Raw genomic sequence first — 19550 nt, 5'->3', positions numbered from 1 at the left:
TCATCCTTTTCACCAACTCAGTGGAGCCATATTTCAACCAGAAACTAATTAACATCCTTGCCTGAACACATCAGGAGAGCCTCTTCTCCCATGCTTCCCGTAAACAGCAAAACCCAATCCCACTCCCATCTTCACTTCAAAATATTTTTCTCACACCAAGGTCTTGTTCAACAGCTTGTGTGTAGTGGTCAGGCAGTAGACACCTTTCACATATACAGTCAGTGGTTGCTTTTGATGGGTCAGACTCTCAGCTATTCCACTCCCAAGGCTTATGAATACAGACTTCCAGGCAAGTCTGGAATTTGGTTTGAAACACTGGTTTGGAAACAGGGCACTTGAGGAGACTGCATAGTTTCCACTGAGAAATTTACAGCTGAATTGGCTGAGCGGTTGTATGGAGGCAGGGTGAGGTGAAAACAAGACAGAGGGAAACAGATTTGATAGCAAACAAGTAATTCATCACTCACTTAACTCTGTTGCTTCCCCATAATTTCCCAGCTAGTTAAAATGCCCATGCAGTACTTGACATGGACAGGCAAATACAAACAGCAGCATTTAGCAAATCAGTTATTAAGATTAGTTTTGCCTTACAACAGCTGAGCAAACTACAAGATATTAAGCTCAAACAAACTTCATAATGTAGGAAAATAACTAACTGCACTTTAAAGAAAGCCTAGTAAAATTACTACACCATCAGAAGGGAGTAATTTATTAATTATGTGATGATCATGTATTTCTGTTCTTTTTAGCTAGGCCTGGAGATGAAATATGAGCCTTATATGGAAAGAAGCTTTGATGACAGTCATTTATTTGGGAAAGCTTTTCCAGCCTTTTTGTTTCACACAAATTATTTGAATGTTTAAAGTATTGAAATAGTTTCATATCAAGGTATTAATCAAGAGATGCTGTCTTTACCATCTTTCATATTTTATTAAATTTTTAGTGAAAATGTGGCTGCTGGCTTATAAGCAATTCAAAAATAATATATATACAAGCAGGCAGCCATTTTCACAGTCTGGCAAGTAACAGATTTCCATAAATAACAAAGAATACAGGGTCATGATATCAGCTGTTCAGAAATTTTAAAAAGTCAGATTGCTTCTATTTTTGCAGTAACTATTTGCTGGATTATTTTTATTTATGGCTTGAAACAGAATCTAGAAATGTTTTTCCTGAACTTTAGATACTATGCTCCTGACTGACTGCCTTTCTCTCTGCTCTTTTTCACTTGCCTTCCATGCATCTGTGTCCAGTCTGAGGGCAGGGAGTGGCACTGGCTCAGGAGCTGGGCCTGCAAAGGTCTGTGAACATCTGAATATGCTCCTCGTGCTTTGATATGCCCAGATTGCACAGATATTGGGTTATTTGTTCCCATAGATGGTCAGCTGCCCTGTTACCTGGCTCTTCAGATGCAGCATTAATTGCACTGAGCATCAGTTTTAGGTAATTAGACACAGCTGTATGCTTGAAAATGCTAATACACAGTGGGAAATCCTTCTGGAAGATTTTGGTCATTAACACTTTCACAGTTCTCAAATATACCATTATCTACTCCTTAATTCTCTGTTTTGATCCCTGTTTAAAGTTCTCTTTTACTTATCCCTCAGGGACTTTGCCAAGCTTTCCACTTGAAAATGATTCTGCGACATTGTGACTCTGCCTCTCTCTAATAGAAAAAAAAACCCATATATATAATTCTGTGAAAATGGAAGCCATGTCTTAAAAAGATACAAGAAAAAATAAAATTTAAAACCAAGTATTTTTGACCAGCAGAAGTTGATAAACAAGATGAGGTTGCTGTGTTTTTTTGGTTTAAATGACACATGAAATAATGCATTTCACATATTTCTTCCTCCCTAGAAAAGCTGACCATTTTTCTAGAAAGAGACAGGAAGCTCCTCTTCTGGGAAAAAAAGACCCTAAAAACAACAAACACCAAAATTGTCTCAGATCTGCTCAATTAATTTTCTTCCACAAACACAGGTCACAACCCATGTTAGTTTAGAACCAGATTTTGACAATCTCATTAGCTCGCAATTCAGGTAACTAAAAAAAAAAAAAAAAAAAAAAAAAAATAAAAAAAAAAAAAAAAAAAAAAAATAAAAAAAAAAAAATCTATGCTTATCTGATAATATAAAGAAGTTGGGTTTCAGACATCTTGAAAAAATGGCTTGTTTCATTTTGCTGTATTGGGGGGTGCAAATAAAGAGGGAAGAGATTACACTGGTGATTGTGAAAGCATGAAAACTCAACGGGCAAAAAGGCACTCACAGAAATAAATACAGCACAAATAAATACAGCAGAATAAAATTAAATGGGTTAATCGAATCTGACTGCCTATCTGGCACCCCAGAACCAGAGTACAGTATTAGTTAAAGAAAATGATCAAGCAATTTCTTCTTTGTTTTCAGGAGTCCAGAGAGAAGACTGCTGTAGGAAGATCAGTGATAATGTGGTAACCCCAGAAATTAGAGAAGTGCATATTGCTTTAATTTTGATTCATGAGCAAGGATTTATTTTCTTCCTTTTTTTTCCCTAACTGCCACTAACTGTATTTCTGGTGTTCTGCTTCAAGGGAGCACCAAGCTACTAGGGGATTTCCTAAACGGGATTACCCGTGTTTCTTCAGTTCCTGCTGCCTGCTTACAGTTGCACCTGTGACAACTTAACCAAGTTGGCTGTCAACGACCTGCAACCAAACGTGAAGATTTAAGCTCTCTCAGAAACAAAGCCCATGGATGAAACGTAACCTCAGGGTGGGATTTCCTCCTTTGGCTGAAATCAGTAAGGACTTCTAAGTCCTAAGGAAGAACAGAAAATCTAAGCTCGCCTAAAAACTTCCGCCTTTTTGTCAGGAGTCTTGTTTCTCCATTGAGCTTTTGCTGAGGTGTAGTCACAGTGAAAAATATAATTAACTCTTGAGTAAGAGAGGAATGGGAAAACAGTTTCCCTTCTCTTCTCAGGAAAAGCCTTTTGGGGTGGGAGGGTGGGCGTCAAAACAGAAAAGCGCCAAAGCCTAAAGTAAAGAGAGGCACAATTAAGCTTTCATACAACATCTGTATCACATTTACACGTGCACTCACTTCCAGGGAAGCGACAGACATCAAAACTAATGGAGAACATCCCGACTCTCCAAATGCAGGAAGAACACTGCAGCTTTCCCAGCTGTGCTCTTGGGACTGTAAAACAAGAGACTGGCAAAGGAGGCTATTTTTTATTGCTTTGACTATTGGTTTTGGCCAGGTAGTGTAACAAAGTTCTTAAAGAGAGTTATCCTAATGCACTACAAGAATTAGGTACACCAGGACTACTGGAAAACAATAGCTGCAGAATAAGCCTCATCATCCTCTGAATGTTGCGCACAGTAATTGGTTCCAGGGTCAACACAGTGATGCTACAACAAAGAGCTGTAGCTTAAGGGTAAAGAATAAACAGCAGGAGTTAATGGGTTAATATATAAATGCCCCCCAAAATGAAAGAAAGATAGACAATAAAATATTCTGCATAAACAAAACTGATTATGAATCCAATATGCAACCTTAGCTCTCAACAAGCTGTTAATGTCATTAAAGAAACAAAGCAAGTATTTCAAGTCACTGTAACAAGAAAGCAACACATTAAGATTTTGAAGCTAGTTTGACAAACACTGCGCTTGCCATGGGTGCCAATTTATTAATGTAAAGAATACAGACAAAGAAAGGTGTCTGAAATTACAGTATTATTCACAAAATACCATTATTAGGGTACAGGCAACTTTGTTAAAAACACCACATGCGATTGCTCCACTGAATCTAAACATCTGGGGCAAGTTATCCATCTGGCTTTAGTGCCTTTGAAATGACATGCTACATTTAAGCTAAGAGGTCCAGTCACACCAGTTTTAAGTAATCATGTTTTCGTAGTCCAGCACTTCATCATTTTGAATCTTTCATTCAATAACATTTTTGATAAAAATACTTTTAATCCTTTTCCCCACACAGCAGGAAAGTGAAATAGATATAGAGGTACAAATGTTTTCTTTCTAAGTTTTTCTCCAAATATAACAATTATCTCCTGCCACTCAAGCACTCAGATGAGTAAGTGCAAGGGAACACCATTATCCTTATGATTTGCCAGGTGAAACACTGAGATGCAACATATCAAAATGGAATCCCTCATTAGTTATGTTTCCCTATCACTTCTCCTTCCCTTTTCCATTTCCATTGTTCTCAGGACCTGAAAGAAACTTTTATCTGCTTTTCTTTCACCTGCTCTGCTGCTGTGCACAGCCTCAGGTGCTGGGACTGCTCATGCAGGGTTGTAGCAGGGGCACTGTGTGTCCTCCTTCCCCAATTCATTTCTAACATGAGCAGGATGACACTGAGTTACAGCACCTTCTTCTTTGGTGCCCCACTCTTTCTCCATGGTCACTCATTTCCTTTCTTTAAACAATACTCTGTTCCCAAATGCCAGCTGTGCCCACATAGGATGAGTTCCCACAGCATGCCAACCTCCCTAGCATGTGCTGCTCCAGGCCTTGGCTATCCTTATGGACTTCCTCCCATTAGTAAGCCAACACTGTGACACCATTTATGCAAACACAGCATGCTTTTACCTCCAGCTTACTTCCTTGTGCCATTGATTCAGCTCTTTTCCAAGGCTGCTCCTAAGGCTCCCCACTCCTACATAAACCACCTATGGTTTACAGCTGACAAGAGCCTGAAATCCAGACCCTTCAATACAAACTCCTCTATCACTTCCTTCAGGAAAATACAAAGGAAAATATCCCCAGCCAGGTCCCATCCATCACCCAGCTCTTGGCAGCACCAGCCTGAGTGCCTGGTTTGCCCACAGCAACGCTGGGACACATCATAAAATGGCACTTTGGCTCATTCCCAGCTGGGACCCTCAACAGGACAAATATGGATTGGTAATCCTACAGTGTATATGATGTGAGATAACCTTGATATCATGCATCAGATCAAACATGTGCATGTCAGAAAGCAAATTCACACAGGGCAGTTACTGCAGAAAACCACATTTCACATTTCTGGCTTGTGCTTTAGCACGGCTCTCACTCCCCACGACAACAGGGATCTCTGGAGAGCTGTCAGCAACAGAGACCTGCTTGGAACTACCAATGAGCTTCCAGAAGAAGCTGTTTACATCATCTGGATGCAGCTCTAATAGTAACACATCATACCTTTACCATGTAGATCTATTTATCTATACTTGTTACATAAACCCATACACCTTCAGAATTTTTTGTTTTTCTCAAACCTTTTTCTGCTTGATAGACTTTTAATTACATTATGGTTTTGGCCCTTTCCAACCTTCCTTTCTTCCCTAGGCATCAGGTTTCTTTCCTTTTGGCTTCTAAAGGCCTCAAAGAAAGTTGCAAAACTGGAATTTGAGTAAATACTTTATGAAGAGTACTTTCCATGATGCCTTGGTTGAGTGAAGTCAGTATTTCAACTTACTGAATATATGCTAAGATACTTTTTTTTTTTTTAACACAATCTTGCTCTAATATAATCGACCAAGAAATGTCAGTATAGCAGAAAATTCTTCTTGGCACATAAAAACTTCATTATGAATTAATAGCATTTCATTTCCAATATGAGCCTTACTATTAGACATTTTCATACTGGTAACACCTAAGATAAAAAAATCCTAATAACTTGCAAAATTATATTATTATGTTTGAATTGTAACTAATGTGTCATGTCTGTGTGCATTAAACTAAAAAAAGCACAACACTCCCTACTTCCACAAAAATAACAGCATTGAGGCTTCCTTGTCAAATATATTTAGCATTACAGTAGTAAGTAAGTGATCCTCACTTATGTGCACCCATTTTGTTGTCCCAGAACAATCCAAGTAAAGATTAATTTTTTCCTATTACAACTTTACTTGTCATTCTGTGTTTGGGTATTTTTTAAGGCTTCTCCAGGCTTCAACAGTACTTAAGGTTAAAACATTTCTGGGAAATTGCTGTGCATGTGGATACAGATATGTGCAGGGACAAGAAACTTCTGCAAAGTATTATGAGGGGTTTAGGATTAATATGTTCCATGTGCAGTGTAAGCTGTACTTCCTGAATTCTCTTTTAAGGAAAGAGACAGATCTGTTTGCTTCATTATCTAGCAAAAAAAGGCTTTACTACCTACTGAATAAAGGCTAAATCACAGAAAACTGATCATACCCTTGGTTCAGTAGTGCTACACACCTACCAAAACATGCAAAAAGCAAGGAAACACAGCATCTGCTCCACTACCTTGGGGTACAGCAGGCACAGGAAGAGATGCAGTCTTTTATATCCCATTATCATCCTGAGTCATTGCATTCAGTCCTTCACCACCATGACATTGGTGAAAGACCTCTACTGTCAAAACACCCAGAAAATGTTTCACAGGAGAGAGGTAAGAGAAGAGAGAGAGGGAAAAAAAAAAAAAAAAAAAAAAAAGCCCTTTAGACCTGAGGTTCACATCTCCCAAAGAAGCCATATATTTCCCTTGTGGTTATGCTTTTTTCTCCCCCCCAAATATTTAGGTTTTGCTGACAACAGCTTGCCTCAAATGCTATTTAAGCAGTAAGACATCACAAGACATATGCTATCCTAAGATAACACACACCTCTGAAGTGCTGTTAGGTGTAGCTGATGCCTCCAACTGCCTGATGAATTTGTTATCTCAAAGAAACACAAGGTTTGGGAGTGCCTTATATTGCAAACTAACCCTAAATTTAGTCCTTAAATAAATAAATAAAATCTGTGATTTTGCATCCTGTAATAAAAAAAAGAGATCTGACTTGGAGTAAATCCTAACTTCTGGCTCCCAAATAAAACTAAACTTTTTAGCTTTATACCTGTGATATGACAGAAACAATCATTTTAATGGCTATTTCTTTTTCTGTTATTTGAAGTAACAGAGATAATGAATTAATAAGTGAGGTTTAAGATTACCAAGCTGGAAAACAAATTTCTGAAAGCAGGAGGGCAAGTCTTTCCCCATGGGTCCTGTACAAGGATGAGTATCTCAGTGCTCTAAATCCATGTTAAGTAAGCACCTGTATCAAAGTTACAATAAACATCAGCTGAGCTAGTACTTTTGCCTTTCAGGTGGAAACTTTCTCAACAGAGATTCTGCACTTCAAAAGGATGAAGGGTTGGATTTTTGCCCTCAGCACTGCTAAAGCCTAACCAAGCCATCAACAAGAGTATCCACAAAAGACAATTCTGAGACTTGCTCCTCCCCATGTCTTATCCCCTGTGAAGTTTGCATGCTACGGTACATTTCAGGATATGCAATTTACACTGGCATTGATTAGAGAAAAGAAAGATTTCCCTATTCTTCTCTAATCTCAGGCCATTAGGTGCCAAGTGGTTCAACAAAGCAGTTAACAATGATTCCAACCTTTCTGCCCTATGCTTAAAATCAGGCCAGCAGTTATAACTACTGCTGCATCAGGGCCAAAGTATTCTGCAATTTTCCAGTCCAAATCCTTGCTGTCTGTAAAGAAAAACAAATTCACCATGAAAGTAAGTTCCCTACACCTTTACAAATCCATTCATGGCACTGAAAATAATGTCTACCTGTCACTTACAAAATACGGGACAGTAGCACTCACACACCAAGTACAAGGATCCAAAAGTCTCCTTCTTCAAGGCCTAAGGCACTGAAAATTATAACACTAAACTCAATGGTTTCCTCCACAGTTTCAATAAAATTCACTATATGCTTTTCATGTCCCTAAAAAATACAGGCTTGCTGATGATAAATGTTGTAGGCAATGAAAAGAAAACTGAGAATAAGAAAAGCTATCAACCCATCACAAAGGGTTCCCTTAACTGCAGCAAAGTTGCTCTTGACTTTTACTGGTACAACTGGTAGTACCACAGTCAAGCCCTTTCACAGTAAAGTAATCCAGTGCCTCAGTGAGACTACTGGGTTAAAAAGTAATAAAGTGAAGTCAAGTGAGACCTAGTAAAACTTGTATTTGTAAAACACACCTGCAGAAAACAAATTATCTACCAAGGCTAGGCCCAACCACACATTACTTTTATATCCTGTGCAGCCCTGGGACTCCCCAACATTTCAGCAATTCCTGCAGAATTCAGCCTATCCCGTCCACTGAGAGTACCTACTGCCAAATCTAATGCACTAAAAAAGAAAATCTGACTCTTGATCGAGGGCAAACTGTGAACCATAATGTTAAGAACCACAAAAAGATTTAACATTAAAGACATTTATACAAGCCCCTCGTTAGCAGTCATTTACAGATCAGCAGAATCCCACTAAGCACAGTCAGAGAGCTACCAAAGTATTTGGGAATCAGATTAAAACACTACCATCACAATTTTCATCATCTGATTCTTGTTTTACTAGCTGGGGAGAGGCAGCCCTCACTCACTGATCAGAAACTGCCTCTGCTTGAAAATAAAAGCACTACACAATGTGATCTTTTGACTGTAAATGTCACAAAGCAGTATTTCACACGCTACAGTTTGATGTAATAGAAACATCCAGTACAAAGAGTTACTAGAGATGCTAAACTGACGTTTACAAGGCAGCAAGGTCAGAGCAGGTGTCAAGAAGTGAGGGATTTGTTAAAACTGAGGTTCTGTGCAGCAGGATTTCCAAGTGAACATCCCTATATGCAGACATCTATCGTATTTACTGAGGAAGAGCTGAAAGCCCAGTATGAGCACTGGAATCCCTGTGCAACTGACTTAAAGGGGTATTTTTGACTGCACAAACTGAAACCAAGATGGCCAATACCTTTCCACACCCTTGAAAAAATTTTTTTTTAAATGCTAGTGTATGGTAAGTGTGGAATGGTGACTGACAGCTCAGGAAGGAATACACAAAGACATAAGCAATCCTTTGAAGCAGCACTTGGGACAACATTTCCAAAAACTGTGAAAGTAGTAGTATGAAGAAATAATCTTGGGCATTTTCTATAAGCTTCAGGGCAAAACTTACCTACTATGACCTACCTTTAAGAAACCACATTTCCTTGCTTCCTAAGAGATAAAATAAAGGTTGGGTAAACCTATCTCCCTCTTAGCATCTTGTACAATTTTTCTTCCAAGCTGAGTTGTGGTTTTGCTTATATCACAGAAGCACAGCAACAATAAGCTGCCTAAATAATACTTCTATCTCACTGTGTCACTTGTAATTGCATATGGTAACCTGCAAAAAAGGAACACTAACAATTAAAGCTAAATACAGCAGAAGTATCTTTGACATGCACGAAGTTCTTCTGCACTTAACACCCTCACAGAAATGTTTACAAGGAATAAAAGTAGTGCTACAGCTGGTCTAATAACTTTAAAAAGCTGCATAAGAAATTGTCTCTGAGCAGCAATAAAGGCAATCTCTGTCATGACAAGCCATTAATCTACTGAAGTATCCCAAGCTCAACCAACAATCCTTAGTTCTGACTTGAGCTGACTGTGTGTTATCTGTTCCTCATCACCATGCCCCATTTCAAGAGGAACTTGAATTGCTGTTTAACACTCTTGCTGGCCACCCACATTACCTGGGACTGGGTAAAACAGGCCTGGTAATGCAGAGCAACGTGTGGTCATCAGGAACACAGTGGAATTTACCCAAGATTCCCACAGGGCAATTGCTGCATGTTCCTTAGTCATATGGTGTCAGGTTAATGGACAGCATTAAAGGGTACAGACTGCTTTATGCCAAAGCATTGCTGCCCTGTTCCAATCAAACACTTCCTGCATGGATTTGCTGAAGCATAGCTCCCACCATCAGACTAAAATACAGAAGGGGCAAGCAACTTCATGTGTGTGAGGTGCACCTGGCAAGGGAGGTATTAACCACTTCCTAGATGTCCCATGGCTTTTCTCTCTTCCTCTCCTCTCAGTACACACTGCATTGATCCTGGGTGCCAGAATTTTTCGTGCTATCCATTTTCTTGGGACAATCAGCATAATTTCTATTTTGTTCTGTTTCCTTGGTAAGTATTTCCATTAAGATCAACCCACAGTTAAAGACAAATAGAATCAAAAAATACTGCTGAGGGCAACACCACAGGAATGTGTATACTCACGTAAGAGATACCATCTGCAGTCTGGAGGAGAGTACAAGAGTCCAAAGGAGAGGAAAAAGTAACAAATGCTGCTGTGGAGACATACACAGGAGATATGACCTGTACTGGTCAAAAATGATGGTTCAACCTGCAGTGTTTTGCAGAGAAACCTCAGATCATGAGAAAGTACCACACTGCACATGCCTTTGCTAACATGTATCATGACTGGACTATCATTACAGTCCATTACATTGGACTTGCATTACAGCAAGGCAGATAGGAAAGAGAAATTTCTAAATGGTATTATTAGCTGTCTAATTATTAGCTGTCTGTATTCAAACTACGTAACAAACCAGGTAACAGGTCTAGTCCAAATTTGCTTTAAGGAACAGCTGAACTCTGCTAAGCCCCAACCAACATCTAATGGATCTCTTACTGCTAGCACAGGTTCTTTGCCTGTGCCCAATTTCCCCTATGATTTGAAGCATCAATTTGCTTGTAATTCCAAGTCCCAGAGTTTCACTGATCTCACTGGAGTTAAGAATCCAAACAACTAGTTTGAGTTGTAAAGCTGAAAGGGTATTCCAACAACCACCCCTCAGCAATGCCCAAATTAACTGGTGGTGAATGTGTAATCACAGCATAACATTCTTATCTTCACAGTTCTGAGACACTGTTCCTCCTTGAAACTGCCTTATTTCTTGGAAGCCTGGGGCAATAGTTACCAATTGTCCAGCACTGAAACATTCTCCAGTTTGTTATATGCTCCTTCAGCAAACTAAATATGTTAGATAACTTAAATATACTTAAGACTGTACACATAGAACAAGATCTCATTTGGTGTAAAATGCCCCAAGAGCACTGTCCTTAGCAGCACGATACTGTGGGATTTACACTGAGAGTCTGGCATGAGAAGCATCTGAAGTGTAATTAATCAAGATATGTAATAAAAATGTTTGGTTTTTACATAGTGGAGAGACCTCCCCTTGCACACAGAGAAACACTTTTTCATGTAGGAACAATGAAGTCCTGGTACTGGATACTGGCAGCTGTTCCATACACTCATGCTAGCAACAGAAAACATTTACTAGAACTAGCTCTGTTCTCTGGAATTACAATACATTTTTATTTTTCTAATTTCATTTGCTTAGCTGTTTTATTCTTATTGTTGCTTTCCTCCCAAAAATTACAGCCTTGCTGCTTTACTAAAATATTAAAGCAACACTAAACAACTTTTACTTTTGAATTATGTTACATCAAAAGATTTCTGAAAAGATGCATTTTTCAATAAAGTTCCGGCTCCTAGACTTGTTATAATTCATATCTGAGCAAAACAAAGTTGAAATTTATGCTTCATAAATCTCTGCTATATTTTTTCCTCAGAACTTGCTAATGTTATGTTTCTATTCAAGCATTCCAGTTTATATATAGAATTTTCATGTAACAGGCCTGGGATAAATGGTATCTGTTACATCCCCAAGACTGTATAACCTGTAAGCAATTCATAGGCAGCTGTCTCTTCAGTTTACTAAAAAAAAAGATACTAAATCAGTCTCTGGCCATGCTCTACTAAGAGTTTTTGAAATGTAACAAACACAAAGAAAGAGGTCCAGACTTTCTCATTTTCACATGGAAATCCTCATGGAGTGACCCAACTGAGCACATCATGAGCCTTTAGAGCTTCAGTGCAAGCCATCAATGTTGGCACAGCCTTGGAGGGTCTGAACTCCAATGCTATTGCACACCTCTCTTGAGCCCCCCATCCCCCCTGAAACCTCATCATGTGGCTCAGCTCCCTTCACCAAGGTCCTGAATCTTTCCATTGTCCTTTCTCTCCACCTGCACCTTACTCCCATCTCATCCCACTCCTTCATGGTGCTCATGCTCTAAGCAGGTCCCACCACACCACCAGTGATGCTTGAGGTAAACCAAGCACAGCCACACACCACTGTTTGGTATTCACTGTTTGAGTTTTTTTACATTCTGCAGAGTCTTGTGCCCACCTCACGAGCTCCTCGGGCTGAAAGAAGTACTGGTACAGCACCCAGCACAACAGCCCTCACTTGCAGTCGTGTGTGCAATACAGGTGAATCAGTCTCTCCTTAAAACACTTCAAAAAATCAGAGGAGTCCAACAGAAGGGAAAAAAAGGTAAAGAGAAGGGAGAACAGAGGCAGGAGATAAAGGAAATAGAATACTGGAAGGAGCATTCCAAGGTGATACATCCTCTCCTTTTCCTGATGTCCTTCCTTGACTTGGCCACGCTAGAAGCAGCATTCCTCTCCTTTATTCCTATATAACAGTCCTTCTCTTTTCTTCTTTTCTTTTATTTTCTTTGTTTTCCCCTCCTAGATAAATTTTAACATTTACTCCCAGCCCAGACTGCCAATGACATGCAAGAAGAAGTACCACCTGTATGGCACTTCCTCACTGGCTGGGCTATCTCAGGTCTGTGCTTTTACTCCATGCTTGCCAAGAACCAAGAGGTATTTAAATTCTTTTCACTTCATTTCCTCATCTTTCCACCTGCCAACAGCAGTCACAGCCTCAAAAATTATTCTTCCTTCTTCATTTCAGGACTGACATATAGCCTAATGTAACAAACCCAAGCATCTTCGCTGCTAAAACCACCATGGCAATGAAGGGGCTCATGCCTTAAAAATACTAACCACCAAATTACTTTCATATATCTAAAGCTACATTTTAGGTGAGAAGATGAAAGATTATAAAAATAGTGTTTTCCTTTCACTTTTATGAACACATATATAATCCCTCACTACTCTCTCAGTCATATCTCTGGGGTTCTTTTCAGGGAAAAATGAAAATCATTAAAAAACCCAGCCAAAAACCTCAATTTGGGGAAGAGGTAGCAACAATCTACAGATAGTTCACACAGCTTTGGATGCAACTCAGTGAACATTAAGGTACAGTTTTTCAAGTGGCTTGAATGATAAATAAAAATGAAGAATCATCTGGGGCAGGAATACCTCAAAAACATCCAAAGTCTGGTCTCAAGGAAGCAAAAGTGCTCTGAGCCACCTCTTCCCACATGGCTGTCACACAAAGCACAAAGACTTCATGTGTGATTTCTGCATGACAGGTATCACACAGTACACTATGTGTAGCTCTACAAAACTAGTATTTACCCTCCCTCCAACCAGATGAAGCACACTTTGCAGTCAGCCCAGCAGCTGATAAACTGGATTTGCAACACTACACGCAGGTTCCTGAGAAATCATGATGTTACTCAACAAAGGCAGCAGGGGCAAATTCCTGTTTAAAGGAGTGCCTGCCCTGGAGCCTCTCAACCCCAATTCTTGCTCTTCTCCCAGTGAGCCCTGTCAATAATCCCTGTTCCTGCCACCCTGAGCCCCTACACCTGCTGGCCCTAAGTGACCACAAGGGTGCTCTGCCAGCTTCCCTGCTGCAAGACCCCATGCGTCAACAGCGCTCCTCAGATTATTAAGAATTAAATGCACAAAGAAATACTTTCAGCTGAGGCAAGGCCACAGCATTCAATACTTGGCAGTCCCAAGGCCCTTTTCTGACACAGGATAACATAGTAATGCATGAAAGGGGGAAACAGAGAGTAAAGATAAGAAAGTAAAAAAAAAAAAAAAAAAACAAACCCAAAAAAACCTCCAAATATTGTATAACCTTTTGAGTAGAACAAGATTTTCCTCATTACAGCCCAAGTAAAAATAATGCGGTAGAAAATAATTTCAGGAGCAGGAACTGAGAGCCCTGCTTGTCAGCATCCACTGGGAAGGAAGCCTGTCCATGGGGCTGGAGTTCTATTCTTGATGGAAAATCTTCACCTGGAAGAGTAACTAAAAAAAGCTGCAGCAAAGGACAGCAAACTACAGCAGTTCTAGGACAAAATGTGCTTCAAGGCCATACCAGAACACCTCATTTTTGCAGGTACATACATGAGGGCAGAATCTGGCCTATATTCCATACACCTTAAGTTACTGTTCATAGGGGAGGGAAAAAAAACCATCTTGAGTTACAGCAGAATCTGCAAAAGAATAAAATTAATCTTACAGCTTGTTGGACAGAAGGACTCCTGTTCCTTAGAACACAATACCAGGGCAGTGCTAATAAACCTCCATACCAAAAAGATAAAATTGGGAAAATTTAGTCCTGAACATTTGCCTATGAAAACTCCTTTTATACATAACAAAACAAATAAGCAAAAAAACCTTAAACTTTCTTTCAAATTAAAAAAATCTATCATTTGTAAAAAAAATGTTCCCATCTTTGAGACAGTGATTTGAGTTAAATAACCTCTAGTAATAGGCAGCATTTCTCTTGCACTGAAACATTTCTCATTAGCCAATTAAATACTTGATTAGCTCTTCAGCTGTGATACTAGCAAATATAAAATGCAGCAGCCACCCTACCAGCCCATCATCGCAAATATATCCCTTTTCCAAAATGTGCCTTTATTCAGGCCCATCAGTTTGCTGCTTCTTTACAGTTAAAACAAACAAGGATCAATTTGATACCCAAGAAGTGAGTTTCCAGTTGCTGGCATCAGTTAAGCCAGTAACTTTAATTCCTGTGAGAGCAAAGTGCTGTGTGACTAACTCTCCCCTTTCAGTCCTGCAGCAAGGGCTCAAAGCCTGAGTTGAGGCAAGAAGCAAAACAGGCAAAGATTTGCGAAAACTCCTCCTGTTAGAAATAAAATATGGAGAGCATAGAAGAACAGTTTTCCTATTTGAACATCATACAAAGAATGTTGCAGTATTTTTGCCCATGTCCAGAGAAATGGTTTTCCATCCCAGCAGTTCTGATTGCAGCACTGTACATTTCACTGGTGCAACATGGCAGCCCCATTTAACTCTAGACAAAGCTGCAGTTTTATCACCATACCTTGTGTCAGCTGAACCAAAGTATGTCAGGTGGCAGCTGATGGACTTGCACACAAAGTAGGCATGCACCCAAAAAGAAATTTAAGTGTTCAAGAATCCAACAGCACATAGGAAAGCCAAATTCTGAGTCTTTTAAACTTGCAAGTAATCATACCGCAAATATTTAAGAATCTGTAGGAATCTAGCTTGTCACTAGACTTTCTGGAATTGTTTTTTTTAAGGAAAAGTAAAAAAGAAAAAAAAAATTGGTGTTCTTGGATTAATTTGAATATATCCACCACTGCTTAAAAAAATTATGAAAAACATGTAACAATTCACAATTCTGGTAAATGTTGCTTTGCTGCTGTGAGGTCTGAAGCCAGGAGAAAAGGCAACATTATATAATATCCTGAAAGAGCAAGGTAATTGAATAAACCCACTCTCTTCCACAATGGTGCAGATTACTTCATCCACGATGGTCTTGAAAATGAGTTTAACTCTATAGATAACTATGTTCTTCACAACAAAAGGAATGAAAATGAGAGGAAACCGTTTTTGTTCACCAAACAGAAAACAAACAAAAACCAGCAGAAGGGCTAGTAAGGAGAGAATGGTTAATCTCACATTTCTAAAAGGGTATTATAAACAAAGCATGGTGAACAACAAAAATAAAGGATTAAAAAAAAAGATACAAAAGTGCTTAATGGTGTTCTTTTAAATATTTACTTTGCTCTATTTGGAGAATAATTTGTTCCATTTAGTAGCATTGGGCTCAAAGGACCGCTTTAATCCAGAGAGATTAATTATAGCCTTTGGAGTTATAAACACAATTTGGGAAGTGAAGCGGAGAAGAGGAGAGAGACTCCTCTCATGCTGGCATTTTAACAAGTTTATGTGCTTTGGGGCTACGCTATGCAGGCTACACCTCTACACTGCAGGCAGAACAGGACACCCATGAATTGTGGAAAAGCAGCCCCCAGGACATCCAGAGGGCTATCCTGAATATCCTACAGTGTTGCTATAGGCAACTAAAATACTTCTCAGGTGTCCTTCATCAAAATACAAGTTCACCAGCACATTACAAAAAACATCATCTTGCTCTTATTACCAGCACCAGAAAGGAGCTGCCGCACTGAGACGAGCAGCGCACACGGGGTCTCTAAGACCTCTCACATGCTTTCACGTATTTCTCCCTCTGGTCATCACTGTGTCCCAGACCAGGAGACAGAGGGACTAGCAACAGTTACTGGGGCAAAGGTGGAGCAATCTTACCTAGCAAGGGATTGGCTGCTCCCTCCTCCGAGCTCTCCTCAGCCCCCTCCTCTCCCAAGGCAGAGGTGGCCGAGTCCTCCGGGGCGGATGCAGAGCCAGGGGTGCTGGGCCCGCTGACTGAGCCCGAGTCCCCTTCCTCGCTGCTGGAGCCGTAGCGGTCGGGCTGGGCGGCCGTCCCGCCCTCGCTGCAGCTCCTGCGCTCCTTGCGGTGCACCCGCGAGTGCAGCACCATTTGGTGGTAGGTGCGGAAGATCTTCCCGCACTCAAAGCACTCCGTGGACTTGTTCTGGGCAGCCCGCCGGCTCTGCCGTGAGGCAGGGCGATAGTCCAGATCCCCGGGGGCAGGCGGGCAGCTCTCCCCCACTGGGACACTGCCGGGTTTCTCCAGGCGCCCACCGGTGCAGCTCTTCTTCTTGGGGTTGCTGGGCGAGTCCTGGTCTCGCTTGCGCTTCTCCTGGTTGACAAGGATATACTCCCTCTTATCCTTGTCATAAGTCACGTCTGCATCTGCCAGGGCCTCATCCCATCCCACATACTTCACATACTCTGAGGGCTCTACTACTTTTCCTTTGGTGGCCAGCTGCCAAGCTTGGTAGCTACTGACCGGATCCAGCTCAGCTACTCTTTTCCCAGGCTGTCCTCTCATAACTCTATCCAGCCCAACAGATGGCCGTAGATTGAGACACTGCAAGAAAAACTGCTTGGTTACCGAGGAGCTCAGGCTCCCATCAGTCAAGCCCTCAGCTTTATCCCCGGTGCTGCCCGGCTGCACACGGTAGTGAACAGCATTATGCACTTTCAGGCTTTCCATATTTGTAAACAGATTTCCACACTTGGTGCAAACTTCATACAGAGATAGGCCGGTCACAATTGTCTCCTCTTGTATCACATCATTGATAGTGGCAATCAGCTCCAAATCATTTTTTGGTTTGTTTTTGCTCCCAGACCTGGGGCCATGCGACTTCATGTGGTTTTTGAGAAACCAGGGCTCCTTGAATCTCCTGCCACAAATATGGCACCCGTGATCAAATGACCCCCTGTGCTTTTTCATGTGAGCTTTCAGGAACCAGGTTTGACTAAAGGTCTGACCACAGACTTCGCATGGGAACTCGCCCACATTCAGCTCACTCTTGCAGTTCTCAGTGTAGGTCTCCCCATTGGGGACCTGAGCTGTTATATGGTCTTTCTCTATGTGGTTTAACAGCGTCTCCTCCCTCAGGGTCATGTAGCTGCACAACCTGCACTTGAATGGTTTGTGGACCTGGTGCAGGTGCTGCTCCAGGTCCTTCTTCCTTTCGAATTTGTTTTTGCAGAAGGTGCACTGGTAAGAGGTCAGCTTGTCATCCTCCTCAGCTGGTGCCATCTCTGTGACCTCCTTCTTGCTGCTTCTCAACAAGATCTTGCTGCTATCGACCTGAGTGGTACCGTTCAATATCTTGTTGCAGGCAGACGTACTTTTAGTGGGGCTGGTGCACCCGCCAAGGCCCTCAGAAACGCCCATCTCCCCCAGCTGTGCCTCTCCCATCTCTGCCTCGTGCCCCTGACTTAAAGTGCCTGTCCTGTGACTGCGGATGTGAATCTTCAGGTTGCCCTTTTGGGAAGCTCTGTGATCACAGTAAGGGCATTTGTAGGGCTTCTCACCTGTGTGCTTCCTCATGTGCTGCGACAGGGAGCTCTGAAAAGGGAAACTTTTACCACAGATGCAACAACTGTGGCACATGGTCTTGTCAGCATCCACGTCGTTCTTGCTTAGCTTGCCAGGGCTGGAGGATCTCCGTAACTCCATTTCTGCCTCTCTGCTACGATCCATCTGTATTACTGCAGCAGGGGGTAAGCGGGGCAGGAGGACAAAAGCATGTCCGGCAGCAGAGGAGGGCTGGACCGCGTTCTCAATCATACGGTTCTGCAGAGGGGTTCTATTGCTTCATTCTCAGGGTGACGCTTCTTTCAGCCGCTCCACAGAGTCCACAGCACCAATTTATTTCTGTGTGCTTTGTAAGCAGAAGGCATAGATCACCTGAAACAAGAACAAAATCACACAAATGTACAGATTCTTAAATATATTCAAACCTGTTCATGTTTTGAATTCAGCAGCTTCCATCACTCACTCCGCACTCAGAAGCACACCATATGACAATCTACTGCACCAAAAGGCAGTAGTTTCTCTTTCTGTTGATATTCTAGACTTCAATGACAAGCATAACTACTAAATAAGTAAAATCCATAAAAGAGCAAATACTCATTTCCATACGCTGACATCACACTCGAACGAAGTGCAAACTTTAAAAATATTTTTTGTTTTAAAACCAGGCAGAAGGGGCTAAAAATACACCTTAAATGAGGAAAACATTTCTTGTGGGGGTTATTACACTTTAAATCTGTGGCTTTACCATCATGTGTAATTTCATGTAAAATACTTACTTGCCAAAGATAAAAGGCTTTCCTAGAGACTTTAGTAAGTATCATATTCCTGCTGGCAACTGCATTACTTTGTGTCTCAGACAGCTCGGCTGTGCTTGAAGTGGCAGGCACAGAAAGGCGCAAAGGCTGAGGACGCTCAGTACTTTGATTACAGAGCAAACAAGAATGCAGGGCTTGACAAAGCACTCATGAAAACTAAAAGTTATTTCCTGCCGGACAGTGAACTAAAAAGACCCTCCAAGTATAAATTTCAGTCTCAAACTAACAAAGCAAAGTGATAATGTAGCTATCAAATTACCTCAAATGTGAGTGATTTATGTCAACATGACACACAGGAAATGACACCACCACCCACCTCAATGAAACAGAGTTTTAACTATAAACAAACAAACAAAACAAGAAAAAAAACTCTGATTAACAGAGCAGATTAATAAAAGTTTAAATATTTTTGTATCTCTTCATGAATAAATGCAAGGGTCAGTATCTTAGTGCAAGATGAAACACACCAGCACCTTGTATACAGCAAAAAACAATGATCAAAATCCACACAGGCTGTTTCTTTTCCAATTACTACACTGTAAAACAAAATCTTCCCCCTCTCCTACCCTCATTAAGGACTACAAACACCACATGACTAAGATCAAAGAACACAGCATTCTCTAATGAAGAGAACTGATCTATTGCCACATTAAGAAAACATCAGCTTCTTAAAATGTAGCTAAAAATATGCAGAGCACTAATGAGACCATATATTCCCACATCCATCACTTGACATCTATGACTCAACAAAGAGCTACAGATCTACAGCTGCAAATTTTAAGATTTCTCACTGTATTCACCTCTGAGTCTCTTCAAAACGTAAATAAGCAGTCTTACCACAGCACCAGCAGGAGCTAAACAAAAAGCAAGACTGTCGCAATGCTCATCTCAGTTATGGGCTACAGAAGAATTTCATTACATTTAATTTGATCTA

General features: G+C 40.8%; 1 protein-coding gene across 2 annotated transcripts in view; it reads right to left on the bottom strand.

Moving 5' to 3' along the window:
- The window catches only part of ZNF516 (zinc finger protein 516), a 102146-nt gene that overhangs the window by 41646 nt on the left and 40950 nt on the right, over positions 1 to 19550 (bottom strand). For both annotated transcript variants that reach the window (XM_077183614.1, XM_077183617.1), the window contains exon 2: positions 16157 to 18173. In XM_077183614.1, the coding sequence (XP_077039729.1) occupies positions 16157 to 18053 (1897 nt within the window). In that variant the 5' untranslated portion in view covers positions 18054 to 18173. The remainder of the gene's footprint in view (positions 1 to 16156; positions 18174 to 19550) is intronic.

The sequence above is a fragment of the Agelaius phoeniceus genome, chromosome 1 (genome assembly GCF_051311805.1).
Source record: "Agelaius phoeniceus isolate bAgePho1 chromosome 1, bAgePho1.hap1, whole genome shotgun sequence".
Lineage (NCBI taxonomy): Eukaryota > Metazoa > Chordata > Aves > Passeriformes > Icteridae > Agelaius > Agelaius phoeniceus.
Note: the sequence above shows the minus strand (reverse complement) of the source record. Positions and strands in the feature narration are given on the sequence as shown.